At 35.8% G+C, this 24,403-nt stretch overlaps 1 protein-coding gene across 1 annotated transcript in view; it reads right to left on the bottom strand.

The window, feature by feature from the left end:
- Positions 1-543: 543 nt before the first annotated feature.
- The window catches only part of MEOX2 (mesenchyme homeobox 2), a 52,468-nt gene continuing 28,608 nt past the window's right edge, over positions 544-24,403 (bottom strand). Inside the window, exons 2-3 of the mRNA XM_059844077.1 lie at positions 14,249-14,421; positions 544-1,849 (exon numbers count right to left, since the gene is read on the bottom strand). Coding sequence (XP_059700060.1) covers positions 1,625-1,849; positions 14,249-14,421 — 398 coding nt within the window. The 3' untranslated portion in view covers positions 544-1,624. The remainder of the gene's footprint in view (positions 1,850-14,248; positions 14,422-24,403) is intronic.

The following is a 24,403-nucleotide window of genomic DNA, read 5'->3' on the forward strand; positions in this document are numbered from 1 at the left end:
TTCATGATGCCCTACTTCTCCACGTAGCAGGGTTTCAGTGACTGCTCACAAATACCTGCTAGGATGTGCACATTTCTTGCTCCCTCTTTTTTTCACCCACTTTCTTCTTTTGCACTACCCGGTCCAATTAATCTCTGAATTGTTGGGGAGATGCTTTGAGTTTTTATATTAAACAATTTTATTGAACAAAGGTATGATTCATATAAGTAAGCATCCCTTCCTTGTATTTATTCCCTTTCATCCATTTCAACAAGTTCTACAAAATAAGCCTTTACATTTGCTTTAAATCTGGAAAAATGGTGGAACAGACTCTTGTTGGTTTTGGCTGAAGACATCATTAGCTGCTAGTTAAATTTTTCCTGCTGAAGGAAAGAGTTTCCCAACTGGATCAAGGTAGAAGGTTTGTCCAAGATTAAAAGCCTAAATTTGAAAACAGCTTTGTGTTGTCCCCAGATGAAGTTCCAAAGGACACAAAAAGAAGCAGAGCTGCTTAGGCAAAAATCGCTTTTAGAGTCCTATGAAATCACTGTAGAGAGACCAGAGTTATTTAAAAAGGATTATTTATTAAACATATTTCTTTACAAAGTACAATCAATAGTTTGCATTAAATTTTGGGGTTTGGTATTTGCTTGTATGTACACAAAAGCTTATAACAGAAAATATGTCTTGATTTTACACATGGGACACAATATAGAGTTACCTTCATATTTTGATTCCTACCAACATAAGCAGTTGATGATAGCTTTCAGTTTATCTGCTGTTTTTTCAAACTGAACATGAAGCAACAACATTTCTGCAGAGTTTCAGCATTTATCAATGTACTCAATTATGTCAAAGTAGAGACAATCCTTTGGAAAGTTTCCACTGAGCATGAGTGGAACATGACATTTTTGGCAGATTACTGGACTATCCTTACGATTGTAAAAATCACTTTTTGCAGTTATAAGATAGGAAGAATTGAGGAGCTAGGTAAATTTAATAATACCCTATTAGCAGCAGTTGATAGTAAATGCAACATAAGGTTTGTTTTGTCTGTCATACAAGGATGTGTCCTAGCAGACACTATTGTATTGTTCTCTACTTGAACAAAAGTATCTGCATGTATTGTATGTCTTTGGTAAAACAAAACAAAGATATAGAGACAAAAAGCCATTTATTGTCATGAGTGACTATTGCCATCAGCTAATATGAATGCATTGCTAAAAATTAGTGAAGACAGGAAAATGCTGTAAGGTAAATATATACAGAGTTAAAATACATTTCTTATCCACTAGATAGTGATTTTGTGGCACTGTGGTTTTCAGAATATAATGTCTTTGAGAGCAATGTAATTTTCAGTGCAAGCTTAAGCAAAAATACCTGCCCGCTGTCATAAAAACGACAAACAAATCTGGAATGTTCAAAGTAAGTTTGTCTTCCACTTCTCCACTCTTGAGGCACCTTTAAGACGTGGCACTTACTGTAAACCATCTAAAATCGAGAAAAGCAGACACAATAAGCCTGAATTTTCCAGAACAACTTTAAAGATCACTGCCAGAGTCACTTGCATAAGTAAACGATGCCTGTGTAAGGCTTGCCAGCAAAGCATCTTTCCTGAGAACGGAGCTGGGACACTCTCTGTGTATCATAAGTGTGCGTGCTCAGAGCTGTGGTCGCTGTCGTGGCTGTCGTCGTTGGCTAGCGAGTCCCCCGTGTGCTGGAGCCCGGCGGCGCCGATGCCGGAGAGCTCGGAGGGGAGCAGTGTGCCCTTTTTCACATTCACCAGTTCCTTCTCCCGGGCTGCTGCCCCTTGCTGACCCCCTTTTACACGCTTCCACTTCATCCGTCTGTTCTGGAACCAAACTTTTACCTTCACAGAAGAAAGACAAAACAAGAAAATAAAGATGGGGTCACTGAAAGTAAAAATGAACTTTCTACCTGTAGCGTAGCACTTGGGGATTGTATTTTCCTAATGCGCCTCTCTGTGTGGATGGTAAAGAGCTTAGCAAGCTTTCCCTGAAGACCAGGAAATTCAGTTTTGGATAGGATGTGAACACTGGGGATAATGACTGCAAGGGAGGAAAAGGGGTTACTCTTAGGAAGACAGCTGGGCTATCTGCTACAGCCAGTTCTGTAAGAACATCTCCGAGCCCTTCAGAAAACAATCAAAAGATCACATACTCTTGAAAAACATATTAATGCCATTTGTCAGAGAGAGAAACAAAGTCAAAATGTTTCCCATCAAGGGACTGTCAAAAGAACATACATTTTGAGTAACAGAGAACACTTCATCAGAGGGTAGTTACTCTTCAAAACAACTTGCCTGAAATTTGGCATTGCTTTCTTCTTTGTTTCTGTAAGCTGGTGATGAGTTTCAGGTGCAGCACTGTAAAGGTACCTTTTTTTTTAAACTTGCTGAAGTATCTGAAAGACCATTTCTTACTATTATAGCTTAAGACTTACCTCTCTATTTCACAAATTTATTCAAATTATTCTAGTCAACTGATCCTTTATTCTGCTGCATTTAACCATAGACCGTGTTAAAACTTTTTAGGCAAATAAATACCCCCAAAGTCAGAAGGCAAGGCATTTATAAATTGAGTAAAAAATAGCAAATTATTTCAGATAAGAATGAAAAAGAAATTCATAACATGGAAGACTAAAAATGTATCTGTGTCTAAGTCACATTAAACCCCAAGATTTTACGCCAGCTGAAACTCATTTCTGCTCCTCCCCATTTCTGTATGGAAATATATGAGGGAAAAGTAAACCTAAATTATTTGCACTGCAAACCACAATATTTTTCAATAGCCAAAAGAAAAGTAAAGAAAATAAAAAAAGATGTGCATAGCAGCTGTCAAATATATTAGACCAGATTAAAGGCTGATTTCAGATCAGCTTCAAGTACTGTCACTGAGAACAGTATGAATAGAATATTGTTCGGTTTGATTCATTTAGAGTTAATGTTGCTGAAAAGTCTCGTGTGTGTGTGCGTGTGCGTGTGTGTGTGTGCGTGTGTGTGTGTATGTTTGTGTGTGTGTGTGTATGCAAGCTCTTCAGCTGAAGGTTCCACAGAAAAATAAACAATGCCTGCAACATTTAACTTGGAAAAAAAGCAAGAAAGCTTGCAATGAGGGTATATCCTCTGCTGTGTTTAGCAGAACGAGTGTCAGAGTTTTAAAAGAATCAGCAAGCAACAGGCACAGCAGGACACATTGTACAACATGAGTAATAGAGCCACAAAAATGCTGTTTTGCTGAATCTGTCTTACACATCCAGGAAACCTCACAGTTTTTAACCTTTACTATCACTTTAAATTTTACATTAAAATTTTACTAAAATTGAACTGACAGCGTCACATTCTTTGTATATGTATATAGGAAGGAAGAGAGGTCATTTGTTTTTTAATACTCTATATTCCTGTTAAAGCCAAAGTGAGCTGTTAAAGCAAATCACATGGGAACAGAGAAAAATTATTCCAGGTTAGTTAAGAGCCTTAAAGCCTTAGAGAACATCTTTTCCGCTAGTCAACTCATCAGAGCCAAAAAAATCTAGCTTGCCAAGTGAAAAAAGTGCAAAAGGGAAGGTATTTATTACTGGCTGCTGTGATATTGGAAATTACCCTACTCAGAACTGGTATCAGAAGTGTCCGTGGAAACAGGGGTACAGCATTGGCAGCTTTCTGGAAGAAGTGATAATGTTATTTTGTTTCAGTTGGGGGTTTTTTTTAATAGTGAAATTTCCTTTGCAAAAAGCACTGCTCTACTTGTGCCAGGTAGTGCAGTAGACGCAGTATCTGAACATAAAAAAAATACACTTTGGATTGGATCCATTATCATAGGATATTATTCCACTTCTTATGAAATAAGGGCCAAGATAATTTCTTTGGTAAGAAGAAATTACAAGATTGGAGTAATTGTTAAAAGGTCCACACAATTCTCTGGATATTTTTATTTCCTTGAACATTCACAGAATAATTCACATCATTCAAAGCCTAGAACAGAGTAATAATAATGTATAGGAAACATGGTTTGAAGAAAAATTACAATAATGCATTTGAAGTAAAAGTTTCAGTGCACAGCCTGGATTCAACCTGCTTTAACTTACTGGAATAAGAGACATACAGGCCTTCTGGATGTGGTCAGTTCATTTGTGGATACCTGAGAAACTGAAGCTAATGCTCCTGTGACCAGTCAGACACTGTCCCAGATGAAACAGGAGTGAACAGGATGATTACTGCCTGGCTTCTGTTACAGGTGCTCATTTCTGTTCTCTCACAGACAAAACCAATTCTCACATCTGCTAAGCTGACATTTTTTACCTGTTTTCTACTGAAATTTAATAAAGTATTCTGGTTTTCATTTTTTATGACAATACATTTTGGTTCTGCTTGTCATAATTCAGGCCTCTTGACAAGAGCAGAGTTGAGACGAGTCTGTCTCCTTGGGCATTATATCCAAAAGATTGACCCCAGCTTCCAGGTAATGAGTAACTGAATCCAGGCTGGGGAGTACTTCTTCACTCAGAACACCAACCTTCAGATGAGCTCATAACATCATGCCTTAAAGTGCCTCCACCAGGGATTAGTAGAGGTCAGCATCTGCATATTAGTTGATACAAATCAGTTAAGGAATGATGACTTCCCTTTTCAAGAATGAGTATGAGATGTATTTGCATGCTCCTCCAAGGTTCCAGCGTGCAATGCTGTGTCTGCATGTGACCCATTGTATGGGAAACATGGCATTTGGGGAAAGTTGGGCTGAAATGACTCAGCTACCTTTGCATGCACTCTCTTGAGTGTAGAAGTAACCCACTTAGGAAGAAATATACCACTAATGAACATATTGCCTTCCCATAAGGAGAAAATGGTAACAATGTTAAAAAGGGGGGAAAAAGGCCTTTTTTTGTTCATTACTTCAAATAAACTTCATTTGACTTACTTACAGAATATAAAACAAGCAATTTCTTTTTTGGTATGTCAAAGATTATTTTCAAAAGCTAGAAATTATTTATAGTCATGTTTATAATTGAAAATATTGGGAGTTTATTTTGATGCCATTTGCTGTGTTAATGTACAGCAGAGTTCTTATATATGGGAATGCATTATACATATGCAAAATATTTTTTACTATATATTTCTTTACGTCCTCCATTATGAAGTATTGAAGTCCACTTTTGATCTGATCCAAAGTACACTAATGTCAATGTGAGTTTTTTCATACAGCTCAATAGACTCCAAATGAAGACCTTAATGCTCACATGCTAATAATATGAGACCTTTACTTCACTTGTTATTTCCTCTAGAGATCAAATTTAGATATTGGAATTCTGAACTTCCTTTGGATCTGAAGGTCAGTTTTAGAGGGTATAATTGTTACTGATATGTGATCCATAGATATTTTAGTAATGGAAAGGAAGTGAAGCAAACTTTGTGTGAAGTAATTCAGAGCATCAGTTTATCTTGGTTCATGGAAAAACATGCTTTTTAAACACACAACTCATTCAAATCTTTCAGGTCTTGCCTAAACCATTAATCAAAACAAAACACCCTAAGAAACATAAAGAGAGAGGACAAACAATAAGGATAGAAAATAAAAGAAGTTAATAGAATAGAAATGAATAGAGTAGAATAGAATAGAATAGATCAAGAGTGACAGAGAGTGACTGAATGACTGAAAGAAAAATAAAAAAAAAATTGAAATAAAAATAGAGAGAAAAAATCCTTACTGAAGTGAACTTCAGAAATTTTTGAGATTTCCCCCAGTGGGAGAACTAGTAGTGACATTCACAACTTTTGCAAGAAATTATATCCTTTAAAGAAATTTAAAGGTCTACTGTGACAAACTTAATAAGATTTACAAAGCTTTTAATGCTATTTTTCAAGGCTAAGTTAACTCCAGCAGAGTCTGAGCATGCTCATCACCTCCCAGAATCAAGTCCTGATTGCCTACTGTTTACTGAAATGCACTCCCTCGTCTCCACACTTTGACTAGCACAACTTGACTGTATAGAGCAAGCATGTGTATGCACAGAAAACAAAGGAAGTGGCGGGAAATGAGCTGTATTAAAGATGATGGTAGCATTAACAGCTGTTTCTAAATCAGCGCTTATGAGCCAGTCTATTGAGCACATCTGCTTACTGGCACGAAAGCCCTGTTTCTTTTCCCTTAGTCAACAAGTTGTTTAGCATCTGCATCTCCACATCTGATGATTAGGCTGTTACTTTAGATACAAGTAAATTATTTCTCATCGTGTATCTCCTGATCTACAAGATAAATGTTTTTGCTGTGACCAATTTATTTTAAGGTCTGCTCTGTGGGAATCATAGGAGGGGAGTCAAAACAACGAGGTTGACATTGTTAGTGTCTACATTGCCAAAATAATTATTACATACTTATGACATATAGGTCCTTAGTAGTCTTAAGGACCACATGATGGGCTGTGTTGGATGTATTTCTTAAATAAAACTTCCTTATGTGGACATCAACAACTCCTTTTAATTAAAAATGTAAATATTTCCTAAACTTCTGATTTAATGCTCCTTCTTCAGCAGAGCCTTTCAGTCATGTTAACTTTAAGAATAATTGAATGAAAAAGTAATAACTGAATTCAAACGATCTTAGTTCTACTATCAGCTCCCTTTCTTCTTTTAAGAAAAAATACTTTCTCTTATAAAAGCTGTTTTCTGGAAATGAAAAATTCTTTCCCAAAATCCGGTTTTCTATTCCAGGTTTTAGTGGCATGTGTCCCAAACAAGATTAAAATTTGAGGCCTGATATCTAGAGAGCCTTAAAAACTACAAACAGGAGTGCTGTGCCAGTTGTAACTACTCTTTTGCGTTAAGGGATCCATATATCTAAGCAAGAGTCTTTGCAGTCAGTATCCTAAATTCCATGTTCTAATATACCTAAATGATATGTCATGAAGACCAAAGTATCAAGCTTTTAAAGCATTCTGCCTCAGTCACCACTGTCCATTTTCTTTTGTTTTTATTATTTTCAAATCTTTCAATTTACTTTCTTCTGATACAAACAAACATATGAACAACAAAAAATAACCCTGAGTTTTCAAAATTAGAAAAAAAAATTAGGTTTACTTCTAAACTTTCTTTGGCCTTGAAAACATTCCTGTTATTTTTAGATAGTACATTTATGCTGCCAAGTTTTAGGGAAAGTCTAACTCCTGAAATTTACAGAAATCCCTGGAGTTATACAGCTGAAGCTTGCCTTTTTTGCATGCATAGAGATAATATTTTCATGATAGTATATTCAGAAACTTTTAGGAGTAAATAGAAGTGCAAAACCTACAAATAAATGTAAGTGCTCATAGAATATAACTTGAGGGAATTCCATTTTCTATTCCAAAGAAATTCTCATAAAAATCTCAAATATATTTTTGAGATTAAAAATAATTTAAATAAATCTTAGTATTAAATGTCTTCTTAGTTTTTATAAAATATTTCCAAAATCCATCATTTTAAGAAAATGGACTTATCTTTGGAAATTAAGGAGTGGTACCAGAACCTTGTAATTAAAATTACTTAAGTCACCTGCTCACTTATTTAAAATTATCTGCTTCGTGTTACATTACAGAACTTTACACTGAATGTGTACAAGTACTTTGCAGCAGCTGTTGAGAAAAAGGGGAGGTTTTGGCAGGTGCACAAAGGACAGCTGGAGCTTTTGGCACCCAGGAAGGTGTAGGAGTGAGTTCTGGTTTATCGTTACATAAAAGTCAGTTGAGATTTTGGTGCTGCTTAGGTGATACATTCTCCTTTCTACCTCCCACGTTTAAACAGGGATGGAATAGACATTATATTTCAGAGGACAGCAGTGATAGCAGTACTTCATTCCAGTTTCAAAAATCTTTGGAAGCAATCAGTTTACCTCCCTCTACTCCATCCAAAGAATAGTTGCCTTCTCCACCAATGGCCTTCAAAATTGCTTTCATGATCAAACAGCTAATCCTCCTGAATCAAACCCTCTCTAAAGCAGATTTTGCAGTTAACATATCTTAAACAGAAAGACAAACATTATTTCAGGTACCTTCCTCCTAGTGACTTGTTTTACATAATCTAAGGATGTATTTTCTGTAAAATCAGTCTTTCCTTTTTATGGTTAAAGGCAAAGAAAGGCAATCTGTGGTGCTGCTGCTTAAACTCCCTCTCCCTTTTTCTCCTGTAATGCATCTTTTTAGAGCCTACTTTCATCCATTCCTTTACTATGTATAGTAAAGGGGGCTTATGAGGACAGAGAGGGACTTTGATAAGGGCATATAGTGATAGGACAAGGGGGAATGGTTTTAAGATGAAAGAGGGTAGGTTTAGATTAGATATTAGGAAGAAGTTCTCTACTGTGAGGATGAGGTTGCTCAGAGAGGTTGTGAACTTTCCATCCCTGCAAGTGATTAAGACTGGAATGGATGAGGATCTGAGCAACTTTCTCTAGTGAAATGTTCCCTGTCCATGGGCAGTTGGAACTAAATGATCTTTAAGGTAATCTAACCCAAACAACTCCATGATTCTATGATAGTGTGATCCAAACCTACAGCAAAAACAAATGGTGGAAAACTAATTTGTGGGGAAGATGACCTTTAGATAAACTTTCTTCTTCTTTGTGCAGACATTTACCTCCATGAATTACTCATATGTAGAGTATTTTACTTCATGATAAAAAAATTGTAATGTTCATCACTTTGCACCCATTTTGCACAGATCAGCATTTTTCAATGGCCTGCAGAAAAAATATCTCCTTCATTGTACATGTTCATTTTTGACTCTTCAAAATAATTTGTTCTCCACTGATTTATTCTATTTCTTAAAGTGACTGCAAATGACAAATTTAAAAGCTCCTCTCTCCCTAAAAAGGTGACAGAAGAAGCCACATCTTTCTCAACTTGAGTCTAAGAAGGAGCAGGGGTAGGTAATAGCTGTGCCTCACACACTTTGTAAAAGCAGCTGTATGAGCTGCTAATATTCCTGTCTATATCACGTATGCTTCTTGGCACAGGCAGAGGTTTCTCCCCACCCAGAACCTCACAGGGTTTCTCTGCAGGTGTAGGGTCCATTCACAACTAACAGTTCTTGAATCTTTGCATATGAATTGCTTGTTTGAATTCAATCAATGGTGCAAATTAAATATGCTGATTGATTTTTTGCCATGTGATTTTTTAAAAACAATTGTTGTAAAAATCAAAATTATGCACTAATTATAACTAAGTTTTCTAGCTGTATTCTTTCCTGAGAAAGAACAGAGGTAGCACAGTAACTCTTACTGTTGGTAATTATATTGCTCAAGACAAGCATCAATGTTTTATTTTATTAAGAGTGTTACTTTAAATAAACAAAAAAATCTAAAGGATTTCAAGCCACACAGACTCATTATTATAGTGAGGATAGAGTGTGCTTAACACATGGAAGTGTGGAATGAGCAGCTGCCTTTCAAAGATATGACAGCATGACAGATATAGTCAAGCCTGTCCTATCAATACAGTTGGATTTTGTTTGAGTTTTGTTTGAAAATATTTGCCACCTAACCTCAGAAAAGTAACTTCTTAAAGCAGAAAACTAGTTATGCCATGTAATGCACGAAGAGATATTTATATTTCCAGAGGCTGTGCAGAACACATGATGAAGGAATATTGAACTCCTGTTTTCTTGCCTGGGTGACAAAGTGAAGCTACTCTTCCCTTACCAGTGAAGTCCAAAACAATGAAGTGATTTGTATCCCTTGATCTTTGTAATGCTGAAAAGTATTTCAATCAAGTCACTTGTGATGAAGTTTTGAGATAACCAAGTTTAGAGAAAAATTTTCTAATGGTAGACTTCATGTAGTATTTGCATGGTCTTAACAATGCAGTGCTGTCGTGTGGGTTATGGTACTATACCAAAGTATAATTTAAATAATAGGGCTGCTTGTTTCCATTTCTGGCAGGAAAAAGGCATCTCAAAGCTTCTTTCTTTGTGACTCATTCCATGTTGGTACCACATGCATGAAGTCAAACACTTGATACAAAAGCATTCTTCACTCTGACAAAATTTTGTCCTTTGCCTCCACAAAATCAATGGCTTTAGGCTTTTTATAAGTGATTGGTAGCTTCTAGGCAGATATTGGAAATAAAGTTGAGAAGAAATAAACCTCTCGTTGCCATCAGCACAATTTAATCGGACTAGGTGGGATTTTCCGTTTGTGTTGGCAAACTGAAGCATTACATATTTGCACTGTTTATTCCGGTAACCTTAGCTAGCCTGAAGAACTGCAACATTACTCTTTTGATTAGCTCCATGCAAAAAGATCCTGCGAGATGGAAAGATCTCCTACTCTTTCTATATTTGGCAGGATCAGCTTTGTAAAAATGTCCATTTTGCCACTCCTCTGATACCCCGCTGCAGCTGCTTCCTCCCCTCATCCCACGGTGAGATATTAAAAAGTCTGCATGGAACCATCTCCAAGTTTATCTGGAGGTACAAAAGGGCCAAGAATGCGTTTGTCAAGGTTACAAATATCTAGGGAACTCGGATAGTTTTTAGCCTAACTAGCTCTTCAAAATATAATAGAGGCCTGCCAGCTGAAAATTATTAACTGCTGCCTGATCTGGGATTGTGAGTGCACTCTATAGGAGAGGGAGCAAGCATTATATGTACCTATATTTCTGGAGTTCTTACAATACCATAATAGAGCCATCCTACCACCAGATGTGCTTATAATGCTCTCAAAGTGCACTCTTAATATCTAGGCAATTGAGGCACTTATTTAATGTCATCCTCCTGTCTTGTAACTCAGGTTTCCTTTTTAGGGAGTGATAGGATTACTTCCTTCTCCTGAGCCATATGTTGTTAGGGTGGTTTTTTTTTTTGGGTTTTTTTTTTTTTTTTTTTTTTTTGTGAAATAGCCTTCCATGAGTCATTTATGTTTGAATTGATCTTGTAAGTTATTTCAAAAGTCAAATGAAGCCTTACTTTGATGACTGCAGAAAACCTTAATACCCTTATATAGCTTTTTAAATATGGTTAGACATATGTATTTTCTACAGCGTGTTTAAATGCCAGAAAGGTAATTATGAAGTGTTAGTTGGTCAGTGCCTCTTTTAAGCTGTGGTGTATGGTTGAAATTATCACTGTAGTCAAGAGGAAGATAGAGATTTTTTAAGATAATAGGCTACATGATTTATATCTTGGGGAATTACTGAAAGTTGTAGCTTTAAGATGACCCAACAATACTTTCCCCAGATTATTTTGTTGTTCTTTATCTGAATAATACACTTGTCTTTTTTAAAAAATCCTGGTGAAAAAATAATGCTAAACAAATAATTCCATCAGGGGTTAGATCTGCTTTCAGACCTATTTTCCAAGCAGATACATTATTTCACCCAATAGCCAATGCTACTATTTTGCCATTGTGCTATCTCAAGGAAGTTTCAATTCTCTGTTTGCAAATTCAGTGTTTCATGAGAGATCAAGAAATCTGCCTACACCAAGAGGTCTACAGCGTGAGATCAAGGCTATCAATTGTGTGTTCACATATTTCAAACAAAGGAACTACTACTACTTTCAAACAAAGGAACTATCAGCTATTGCATTTTCTGCGATGCAGCTTTGGGGAAAAGTAGTAAAGAAAAATGGTTCTGCAAACAGCAATTTTCTAAAAATGCTACCTCATGGGAAAGGGGGGGCATGGCAGATAATTCCATAAATATATTTTAAATAATTTTTTTGCACCTAAGGTAGGTATCAAATATTATTTCCTCTATAGGAACAGCTAGTTTTAAAAAAGTAATAACACTAGTAAGAATGGAAATAAGTGCTGTTCTCTCGCTCGAGGGTAATGATTCATTTTGGTAATGATGGAAAGACAGGTCCTGAGGAGACTTCCCTCTCTTAACTAGAGAGAAAAGAAGTATTGTTGCACCACGTTCACCCTGAAGTACATTTTTAATACGTTGGAGGAACACTGATATAAAACAAGTGTGCAAGAAGAGCCAAGCCTTTTGATTTATGGCATTCAGCTTCTGAAATCTGCCATGTACCATGGAAACCCATACCCAGATCCATACTATTTACACCATTTTTCTATCAAAGCAATAAATTTGGTTTAAAAAAGACGTTTTTACTTTATTTTTTTTTACTTTAATGTTATTAATATTTCTTGGCTTAGTATGATTTAGAAATTGAAAAATACATCCAGAATTTCCCCCTAAGTGTTCACTTTTTGATTAACAATACAGCTTTTATGCTTTTTTGTTGTTGTTTCTTCTCCTTTTCTCAGACCATTTTACTGTGGGAAGATACAGAACTGGGTTTTATCAAACTAAAAATCTTAATGCTTTCCTTTTCTAAAATGGTGTTAAACAGGAAAGCAGGAAGGAAGGAAGGAAGGAAGGAAGGAGGGAAGGGAGTTATCTCTAGGAGCTCAGTTGTCACTGTGATAATCTGGGGAAGCAGAGAAGGATTAGATTACACAATTAAATGGACTAATGACAATGCTATAGAAATTATCACAATAATCTGCAGAATGCTTAAAACTGGTGCTTTGTGACAGCTGGAGAATAGAAACTACTGCCATGTCTTAAATAAATTCTCTGTACTTATGTAGCTGGACTGTGTTTTCTCCTCCAGAAAAAATATTCAATATTTATCTGTCCCTTTTCAGTATGCTAAATGCTTTTAGTTAATTATTCCCTTCAGGATAATGAACTGTCTCTTCATTTAGCTGCACTACTCAACATGATCTTTGAAGAAAAGAAGATAGAATTTATTAGGGAGAACACGTAAATTCTAGGACACATTCACCATTATTAAATATAGGGATATATCCAGCTGACTGATCCCTGTCAAATCAGATTTTGCCATCAGATTTTTTTTTATCATTGTTCAGTTTCATGCCAACTCTATCTTTGTCACCAAGACAAGAATTCATCCCTTCTCCCCTTAGCTGTCAAAATCAGGTGTGACTCTAAATAGCATAGACAGTGGAAATGAAAAAAGGCAAAATTTTATCCATTGTTTGATACAAAATAATGTGCTTCACAAATGTAACTATCATACTTAAGTAACTGAAAATTACCCCAGTGAAACCTGGCACTATGGTCAATTAAATCAAGAAATTGTGTTTTTCTTGAAAAGCTCGAAGGCATAGCGAATCTCTGGTAGAAGCTTTCATAGCAAAAAGCTGTTGCATTTGCTTTTGTGAGTTCATTGGGGTTTTTTTAGAAAATGCTGGATTTTTGCTGGATTTGATATATGTACCCATGGCAGGTGTTAATGAAACTCAAGAAAATTTAAAATCTTCTTATATGTAGACTTCACAAATCATTGTGTAATTTTGATACCTAATTTTGACTATATCGTCATCTTACTGATTGCTTCTAAAGCAATCCCTCAATCTCATATTGATTCATGAAAAATGAATGGCTGTCTATCAGTGGGCAAAAAGCTTTCCATTTTAATATTAAAACTGTAGGAAATATTTAATCAGATTTTGTGTACTTTAGGCCAGTATTCTAAACATCTTTACTAAAACACATTTTCAAAATGTGTACATTGATGTAATTATTATTTGAAATGTGACTTCATTACCTATTTAGTGTACAGAGATGAGACCCTGAAACACTTTAATACATGTGTAACATGGATATTTCCATTAGAAATCAACGTGACAACATGCATGATGAAACTTAAGCACATGCAGAACTGTTTCCTGGACCAGGGTTTGGTGAGCAGGAAACCAATAACAGTGATAAGAAATTCCATCATCTCCTCTGCTTTCACAGAGCAGGGTAAGATAAAGGGGTTTAAAATGCCTGCATCCAAGTTTTGCTGGAGTTCCCATTTTTGCTGCCATCTGGAAACAGGATGTTCAGAAACTGCATTAATGGCCACTGCATATACTTAATAGTCTGAAACAAGTAGCTCGTATTTGTTGCATGCAGGCAAATCAACTACTTGCGCATACAGTGTTTGGGACCTACCCCCTCTTCAATGACATCAGTGTGGACAGATTAGAAAAGACATGCACCCATTTAACAGATCTATTACTCATGCTTTTATCTTCCATCTCTGCCTAATAATGAAATTAATCTGTAAGTGCTAAATATAAAACTATAAATTACTTTCATAAGAGAGATAATAAATGTATATAATTTTGCTAAAAACATTCAATCTGAGGTATCAACATAAATATTAGCATTAATAACAGGAGCTTTACTGTGAGGAGCTACTAATCACTGGTACATATTGGGCAAGCATTTAAAGTCCATTATTTTTCATCAATACCTGTCTTTCAGTGAGGTCAAGATTTACTGCTATCTCATATCTTCTCAGCCTGGTCAAATAGTTATGATGAGCAAATTCTGCTTCTAGCTCTCTGATTTGCTCCTTGGTGAAAGCTGTCCTTTCCTTCCTGGGTTTACTGTTGACCTCTGTCTTGTAGTTTCCTTCTTGGGAATCTGGAAAAAAAAAGGCAAAAATGAGGTAATGACAAGTGTACTGCTAAATAGAAAACAAGCCCAAAAACAACAACAAGCTAAAGTTACATTTTTCAAACTTTCTTCTCTCTGAAATGCACCCTTGCTTTCATTCCTATGGATCCTTTGCTGTAAATCAGGAAAGCAGAAGTAACTGGCAGACTTGAGCTGCTGCTTCCATTGACACACATCAAACTTTAGCTTAAAACCTTGCAGTGTTTCATTTTCTAACAATTCTCTGAAGAATTTCTGCAAAGCTTCAATTCCTTCCCACTGTTGGCAACTCTCAGTGCCTCTAACCAGTACAGGATATGTATCATTTGATTGCTGTATAATGAGTAATACTTCAAGAATCTCTCTCCCCTATCATTTCGCTAATACCTTAAGCCAAAGCTGTTTTACAGCAGACACTTTAATGTTTAGTGCAGTTACACTTTCAGGGAGAGCTAACAGACAAAGCATAGGAAACTGAACACACATCAAAAGGAAATTGGTCCTATCCCATGTCCCATGGGATCTCCTACTCATGGTATGGTGAAGGTAGGACCTTTTTGGCACAGCTGGTATCAATATAGGAAATTTGCAACCACTGATGCTCATTACCTAAGGCATACTTTGGCCACAATAAGAGGAGCTTTGCTGAAAGTTTCATTATCGCCCTCATAATTCCTTTTACTCTCAGAAACAGGTATATTTGTTCCTGACCCAAACTACTGAATTCAGTAACTCAGTGACAGTCATTCTATTGCTGTCACTGAAGTCATCTTAAATAAATGAATGTTCAAGCCATAAGGAAAAAAAAAAAGAGAGAGTGGAAAGAAAAAAGAAGGAAAAAAAAAAAAAAAGACCAGACATTTGTAAGTTTGGGTATGATACAACACCTATAAATCTGAAATTAACAGGAGATCAGTACAAGTATCATTAGTCAAATTCTGGCCTCACAAACCATCTTAAAAATGTCACAGATTAATTCACACTTCAGCTGCTGATTTAAATAGAAACGTGCATCAACATCCAAATGAACTGGCTCACAAAAAACTCACTCCCTGGAACTCTGTGTCAGATGAATCATCGGCATGCCTGAGCCTGTCCAACTGGCCAATGAGTCTGGTTTCAAATCTACATTTTATAAAGGTATAAGAATGTTTTCACTTTTTGTTAGTCACTCTGTTACTTGGAAGGGAACTTTGGGGTTTTTGGGTTTTTTTTTTGATTAGAACTGTTGATTCTCGACACAGTGCTATAGTCAATAATTTAAAACATTTTAAAACTAATGTCTGCTCATCACCAAACTTCTGCTTTTGCTGACATGACACACAGAACTTTACTTCAAATGTGAAATGTAGTGCTGTCTGTATGACTGAGGATATCCACCAAAGTTGTTGAGTGTATCTGGGAGTTGTTCAGCCATAAGTGGAGTAGGGATTTCCTAGGGTAGGACATTAGATGGCAGGCCTATTGACAATACTGTGGGGCCAAGGCCTATTTCCAAACTCAACATAGAAAACTTGATATTTCAAAACTACTTTACACCTAGAAATTCACATTTTTTCCTTTATACTAGTCAGCAAACTAGAGTCACTGTAACTTCTCTCCATGTTTTTCTGTTTCATTGTTCTTTTTCCTTTAAATTTCTCTGTCTGCCATCCCATTATAAGGTCCAAATGCTAGTAGATCACCCAAATTTAAGTACTTAAACCCTTACATCCCCATTCCATTGAATCACTGAAGACACATACTTAAATCATTATTCTTACCATTTTGGCTAACCATTCTTGTACTGCCAGATGTGTTTCATACAGGTTTGAAAGCAGATGCATGTGCACAGCATTATGTGCTGCATGACACAAAAATGAATTTTATGCAAGTAATTTCTGAAGTCCTCTTAGATGTGTCCTGGTCATCCTGTGCCATGAGCCAAGAAGTCTTCCCATGTCAGTACTTGCTGTAAGAAAGATCCATAGCTCACTGCTTTCCAGACTAGAGTTTGTGTCCTTAAATACAAGTAATGTACCTACATATGACACTGATTCCATATCAAAAATTAAATACTAGAAATGAAGACATAAGTCTGGATATACAACAGAAAGAGGGGTCAAGGCTATAAAACCTTGGTAGCTACTTCCATTGTGAATATTTGAAGGGAAAAACCCATTCAAATGTCTCCTAGGAAGATACTGATCTCTGTAAGTGACTGAGACTTGTAACATGAGCAATTTTTGCAAGCAGATGGTTCCATGAGGAAAACGGCTTTGCTGTACAGCCGCAAATGGTTTTTCATAACATTCAGAGCCAATGGGATACTTAAAAGGGAAGGGGAGGAATACTGAGATAAGGAAAGGGGAGTATAACTGCATTAGTAGTCTAGTCCATCATCTTTGCCAACAGAGAGCATTCAGAACTTCTATCAATGTTAGCCCACACAGATCCTGTGCAAATATAAACATTCTTGGACTATTGGTTATTTAGGCATTTCTTCTATGGCTGGACACAATGCCGAATTCTAAATGCCATAGTTTTGTTGGCAGTAAGATTCCACCAGCAGACTGGCACAGTGGAAAAGTTGCAGGGTTTTATTTGTTTTTGAGAATATAATTGATTTGATTTGTAATAGTTGAAATACACTAAAAACCATGTGGTATATTCAAACACTGCTGAAAGCAGAAGTTGGAGAGGTACACAGAAACCTGGGACAGGTACAGAGAGCTGACTCCCTCTCAATACTGAGGTAAATGCAACAGAGCATCTGGAATCCCAGGAAGCCTGTTTCAGTGAAAATACAGCCAGCAAGACAATGGTATTTTGCTTAGTGCATTTGAGATATTGAAAATATATGTAAAAAGAGACTTAAATGGATACTAGTTAAGTAATCAGGAGTCTCTGCTGTCATCTGACCTGCTTGCTGCAGTGTTGCTGTGGTTCATGTACAGGTTGCCTTTTATGTCCCATTGATGTAGTACTGCTTGGAATTTTAGTTTTAAAATTTGGGGTTGTTTTAATTTTCAAGGAGAAAGAATCTAGGTTTACTAATCAGTTGTTGTTTTTTTAACAGTCTCTATAAAGCCAAGATTGGGAACTCCCATCTCTTTCTGACCTTCAGGACTCTGTTCATATCACCTGACTAGCTTCTCTTTGGTGGAAAATGGGTGGGAGACTTGGAAGAAATTCTTGGCAGAACTCACGTCAGCCTACATCTGTTTTGCAGCTGTTGCAACTAAGGCAAGAAAAAGGTCCCAAGAACCTTAGTTTTCTTCTACTGGCTACATCTTATGCCAAGTGGTAGGTGTAGAGGCAGAGAACAAAGCCTAGGGAGAACTCAGTTAGACTACTTGCCTCTCAAAAGGAGCACATAAAATACATACAGATGGTACTAACCACTTGATGAAAAATACAGTAATCTATATTGTCTGTCTTCTGCCTCCTGCCAGACAAATTCTGGCAAACTTTCAGAAGATGTAGCCTACATGCAGGTATTTGTACCTTATCAGTCTCTCTTTTGGAAACCTTTGTTCTTTAGATGTCAAGTAATGTAGGCAGTTAAACACTGCTTTGAGGGATGCAGGTTGTGCCTTTTCTTAGAACTGTTTTTATCACTTTTCAAAAACTCCAGGCATCATCTTTAATATCTCCTGTTAGACAAAAATACTTGTTGGTAACTGATGTAAGAAAGTACTGTTTGGAAAGACATTCAGAGTTATAAATGGCTGTTCCACAAACCTTTGAAGACTAAGATTTTTGCCAAGTTTAATAAGAACTCAAGATTTATTTAAAAAAAAATCATTCCTAATCGCACTATTCCCCACCCTCAAAAGTTAATTCTGCTTTACTTTAAGGAATGGTTTGTTCTTAATCCCAAAATTTGTATTATCCCACCAGAGTTCCTATTTCCTTCTCTATACATCAAGACTTGAAGCATGCCAAGCAAACAGGATCAAATTCCTATATAGTGATAATTTTGATGTTTTTACTTCTGATAAATGCCTAAGGAAAAAAGAAAGACTGATCACAGAGTATTGAAAGAGACTGGTGGGGATTTAAGATCTGCTAGTAACCAGGTAGGGTCAGAATCAAAGGTAAAATGTGCAAGAAGCACCAATTTTTTTTGTTGGATTAGTTCAACAGCTGACATACTTCCATTTCTCAGACAGAAAAGAACAGTCTGTTAATACCAATAATGTAAATCCCCAGACAAAAAATTTCAAAAATAAATCAGATTGCTAGTCTTCTACTGCTTGTTACAGAAGGTTTTCAGATCCTGATATCCACACTGAGAGTGATTAATGACAATAACCACTAATGATTTTTGACAAAAAGGCCATAAGAATTTCACCTTTATTGCTCAATATTCAGGATTTCAACTTTCACTAATTTGCAACACTCACCCTTGAAAACTCCCCAACACTAGCAAACAATTTCTAAATTTATTTCACTATTAATTTATAGTGAAATTGGATAAATTATATGTCCTTAATTGCATATCTTCCTATAAATTATGATCAAGTGTCTGCAGAAAACAACTACTACATAGGTATCTACTTTGAAGTGAAGCAATCTATACAAAGTATTAAAAGCAAAAACCTTGCTGCTTATGAGTATTTTAATGTTTTATGAAAAAACATTTCTTTCAAACATAAATCTTTGGCATTTGTTTAAATAACTGGTATGTAACAAAACCTTCTAAAAATCAAAAGAACGCAATAATGATATGTGATTAAATTCAAAATGCTTATTTACTTTTCTTTTTTCTTTGAGATATCAGCAATGTGAACTACGGAAAAAGTAGCAAGGAGATGGTGCAAAGGTCTCCATATGGTTCCTATTTTTTTGCCACAAAGTATGTGTAAGAGAAAGATTTACCCAGAAACAGTCGCCTTCAGACATTTTTGACATTTAATACAGAATATTATAAAGTTTTTATATAAATTTTATTTTCTAAATTTTCAATTCAAAGTTGCTCAGAATCAATATGAAAACTTACCCTGTATCTAAAACACTGCTCTTTGCTTTGCAGGTACAAAAGTTAAATCCTTACTCCCTGCTTTTGTGTAAAATCTTTGTACAAAAGAAAAAATAAGTTTATGTATCTATGTTTGCTTTGATGCACCTTCTGTTATTTGCACCAAATGCTGCAGACTTTATTAATCTATTTTTGTTTCATAATTTTCCTTCTCCTCACAGTCATTTAAATAATGTTCTTAAAAGACTGCCTAGTGAAAAAGTATACTTCCAAATCACTGAACACCTTCAGTCTGAGTGCCTCTTTTGAGAATGTCATTAAAAGTATTTCTGGAGCTGCAATTCACTAAATATTGGAACAGACAACATCATCATTTCCATAATTCACAACTCTGCATGTGCAAGTGGGCAAAACTGCACAGTAGCACAAGTACGGTGTCAAAACTACATGAATCCTTCTTTTCAGTCTAATGAAAGCAAACTTTTGTTTGCTTATTGAGTTAATGCTTTCTAACAGTCTGTGACAATTAACAATTTAAAACAGCCTCATATCCACACCCAAAAAAAACACTGACCTGGCACAGCAAAACCGGTGGGTATTCTGAAACACACTATATACTGTCCTAAACCATTACCTACTGGCTGTTGCTGCCAACATTTTGTTATTATTGCCTTCTGAAAGTAAAAGTCTAGGAACTATACTGCAGTATTGGAAACATTGATTCATAACACTGTAGCAGCTAATTCTGCAGGTTCTGGAAGACACCTCTGCTTGAAAAGATATTATTTTACCTTCTAACTATATAGTATGTACAGGTCCCTGCTTCTTCAAACCATGCACATGGGGAGGACAACATGTGTATTCTCTCATATGAGTGAGAATAGTAGTGATCTAGTGAGTAGATCTTCATGTATCAGACACTAGTCTCTGTCCAAAGTCTGGTTATAATCACAGTTAATCATAGAAAAGGAGACACAGGATTTCTCTAAAAATAACTTCACAGGCTGCATTTTAATATGACATTTTATCCACGGGGATTGACAATTCCCATTTGCAGGTACATTCTGCAGATACATCTCCTACATGCAGCAACAAATAATGTGTGCTGGGTTTTTTTGCCTTTTTACCAAATGAGTTTTATAACTTGTTTTCATGCAGAGGAGCTTCATTAAATGATGTCAGAACCATCTCCCCAATAATTAGGAGTGATTCTTCCAGAGTAAAAGCTAACCTATAAAATTAAACCAAAAGATTTTCTGTACAGGAGCTTCTTAGAACAAAGATCAACAAGTGAAGAAAACACTAGTTGAGATAGAAGTTTATATAATTTCTCTTTCCAACAAAGAGGAAGAGAATAAAAGTGAAGAGCAACCAAACCCAGCACAAACCCTGTGCATACCTCAGTCATCATCGTTCTCATCATTCTGATGAAAGTTTTTCCCTGGAGAGGTGCTTTATCAGAACTCCAAGGAGGCATTAAAAGATGTCTTTTGGAGTTTAACTTTTGTATAAAAATGATATTTGGGAAAAATTTACTTGTGAAAATAGATCTTCTCTGCCAGGATGGTATTTGAAGATCCAAAGCAAGGCAAACTGTAGGGAAGTGGTTGCTTGAGAGGAGATATGAGTGTAAGACACACACATTTATTTAGATAATCCCCTCTCAATAAGTCTTATCACCCTAAAATCATAGGTTGTAGGGTTGTAGTTTTTACTTTAGCTTTGCAAATCAGAAACCCTTGTCCTGCCAAAAATACTAAGCAGTGTCCTGGGACTAGGTTAAACAGAAAGCCATGTATAACTCATATCTTAAAAAAAAAAAAAAAAAAAAAAAAGAAACCTTTTTAAAGAAAAAAATAAGAAATGGACTATGGATTATTTAATCCTTTGGCCAGTAAACTTTTTGAGAAAATGCTTACTCTCAAGTATGTGTAGATTTGCCTCTTTAGGCAAAATATGGTTGAGCTTGCTCCACTTTCTATGAAATAAAATGCTATACATCTAGCCTATGATATTGCCAGCAAAAATTGAGATGTGGTTAAGGAATCCAAAAAAATATTGCAGCGACTTGCTGCTAAGAAAGTCACCAGTAATATACCAAAATATACCAGTATGCTTCCTGCATGTGTTACCTATAATTTAAACATCATGAAAATAGATATATTACTTTTTTCTCTGCCAAGCCAGACTGCCACTGTTGGTGTATTAGAATCCAAATCACAGCGGGACAGGAACATATGTCAAGTGATGCATTTTACAAACCTTTTTTCATATAGGAACTTCTTTATATAAATGGCCATTAGTTTTATGTGCTTTCACATTGGTATTAAAAGTCTCTTATATTTAAGCTGCATTACATTCCAATGCAAAACTAGCCATATTTGCTTCCCAAATGGCAACCAGCACTTGGTAATAATTCCATTGGTTGGAAAGTGCAGACCTTGTGGATACTATTCTTTGAATCAGTGAGTAAAACATTCTTAATGTGGTTACTTAGTTACTCCATGGAAAGCTGTCAATTATTTCATTTTCTGCTACCACTATAATAAATCTGCATTGTGAAATTCCAAATATACTTCTAATACACAATTGTGTTTTGCCTATAAGCAAATAGGCTTCAATTTTTTTTATACACTATTCGCATTATCCATAGTTAGCAGAAATCAAGGTGTAGTTTGATTACAGACTTCACCAAGTGTAAGCCAAGAGCTCTTTTTTCCAAAGTTGGTGTGCTCGAGATAGGCAGTGCCATTGCCTCCACTCCTCCCTCACACACAAGACCTTACATTAGAAAAAATGTAAGAAACCCAGAATTTCTTGTAATTCTTGTAGGTCTTGCAACAGACCTCATCCTTGTGCCACAATATGTATTTTCACTAGAGCAAATTCCCTAGAAAAGAGTGTGCCATCCAGGCCAGATTCTTAGGATAGGCCAAGTTCTTCCCCAAATTACAGTGAGCAAACTGGAGAAGCTCAAGAATTTCAATGAAATCTCTTCTCAACTGCAAGGGTACCAGAGCTGGTTTTGCTCCCATTGTAAATACCAGTTTACTTTGTGTAGGATTATTAGAAATCTTGAGTTGAATAAAGAAGAGTATTTTCTTAGGCTCCTTCATATATATTTTTTCAAAATATGCAGGCAGAACTTAGCGTCAAAATTATGCTGACTTCTAAGTTTGCTTTTTAAAAAAAAGTTTATTGCAATTGCATAACCTCCTGTCTGAACAAAAAAATAAATACTTTGCACATAAGCCAATGAATCTAGGATTTTAGTTTTCCATACTTAGCAATACAAGTTGAAACACTTTACAGCAGATTAATACGGTTTCTTGAGGGCTCCATATTGCCTAACTCACTCATCTTTTCAAAGTTTCAGGATACAGTTACACAAAGGAAAGTATTAAAGTGTACCCACAATTCCACTTAACTCTTTCTAAGAATTATTTTGCTGCTACAGGAAACAGGAAGCCGTTTCACAGTGATATTTTTAATGTAATTCTTCCACGTGTGTTACACTCTCTAATTTTTTTTTCCATTCATCACAAAACAGATTTATTTGGGACCCCTTAGTGATGTAGTGAAAATTTTATATATGTTGAACATATGACAGAAAAAAGCAGTGTCTGGAGCAAATCTAACATCCAATACTTCTGTTTAATCCTATGTTAGTGTGCCCTTTCTCCATTTTTTTTTTTTTAAATTCAGTCTGCTTGAAATGTTTTTACTCTTTCTAAACCCTGTCCTTTTTAAACACCCATAACTGGCCTCTAAAGTGTGTGTAGCACCTTGCAGAGCTGCAGGATCACAAATTACCTTCCATTTCACAGTCTTGATGAGTGTCACAACCCCCACACGCACTTCCATGTGGTCATTCTCTGCCTTAGTGGCTGTCCCTAGTGCACATGGCTCAGCTAGTGTGGCATTTACAGCTTTCAGCATTAGGCACAAATGTAATCTCTGTCTGGTCTCCAAGAATTATAGATTTTTGTGCAAATGTATTTGCCTGCATATGTTTTAGTGACATGTTTTGTAAATCTTATTATCCCTCAGAAAGCATTAAAATGAAACCAACAGGCCCAGCTGTGCTCATAACCTACCTGAGCAGATATCCAGACTTTTTTCAAAACAGAAAAACACACACACACACACACACACACACACACACACACTCCCTCATACCCAACAGGGTTGCTTTTCTGGGTGTCTTCTATTGTTTCACTCACAGTTTACTTTACAGTACTGTGCTGAAGTATAACACTAACTATAAAACTGGAAAAGCAGTGAAATACTTCTCACATACAATTAAATTGAATTACCTGTCTTTCAGGGAAAGCCAAAATAAAAAGCATTGTAAAATAAAATTTTTCAGATGTTTTACCTATTTATACCACTGGCTTTCAGGCCAACCATGAAAGTTTCATTTTCACTTAAAACTATTACTGTCTGTTAATATGAGATAGAAAGTGTCCTAATGACTGCTTTGGAAGTTCTGAATATCAGCTGGTTTTGACTTACCCTAATAGTTCCCTTATTTAGCACCATGCCACATTTTCCTTTCTTTTTGTTTTCTCAAATAATTATCGTAAATGGTAGAATCCATTAAAAGCACCCAAAGGATTTGCATTGTTTGATGCTAACACAATTTCATTTTCAACCTATAGTACAGGTTAGTTATAGTTAAGAATCGAAAAATGCTCCCAATAATTAAACTGAAAACCCAAAGTATTTCTCTAGATAGTATTTTGGGTAAAGGAAATAAATCTGTAAAAGAAATAAAGTCTAGCTAATAATTCAAGTTTAAATTTTCTTCTAGATATATTTTGCTGAATATTTTACAGTCTGGGAGGTCTTTTTGATGGCTAATTTTTCTTGATTGTTAACAATCAACTTACATAGTTAAAGCCCGTGATTCATAAATGAAAGCTTTGGCAGAGTAGAATTTAAAAAATCCTTCAACTTCCATGTGAGCAAAAAAGATGTAGTATAATTTCTGGAGGCTTTCCTGTA

This window comes from Haemorhous mexicanus, chromosome 1 (assembly GCF_027477595.1).
Source record: "Haemorhous mexicanus isolate bHaeMex1 chromosome 1, bHaeMex1.pri, whole genome shotgun sequence".
Taxonomy (NCBI): Eukaryota; Metazoa; Chordata; class Aves; order Passeriformes; family Fringillidae; genus Haemorhous; species Haemorhous mexicanus.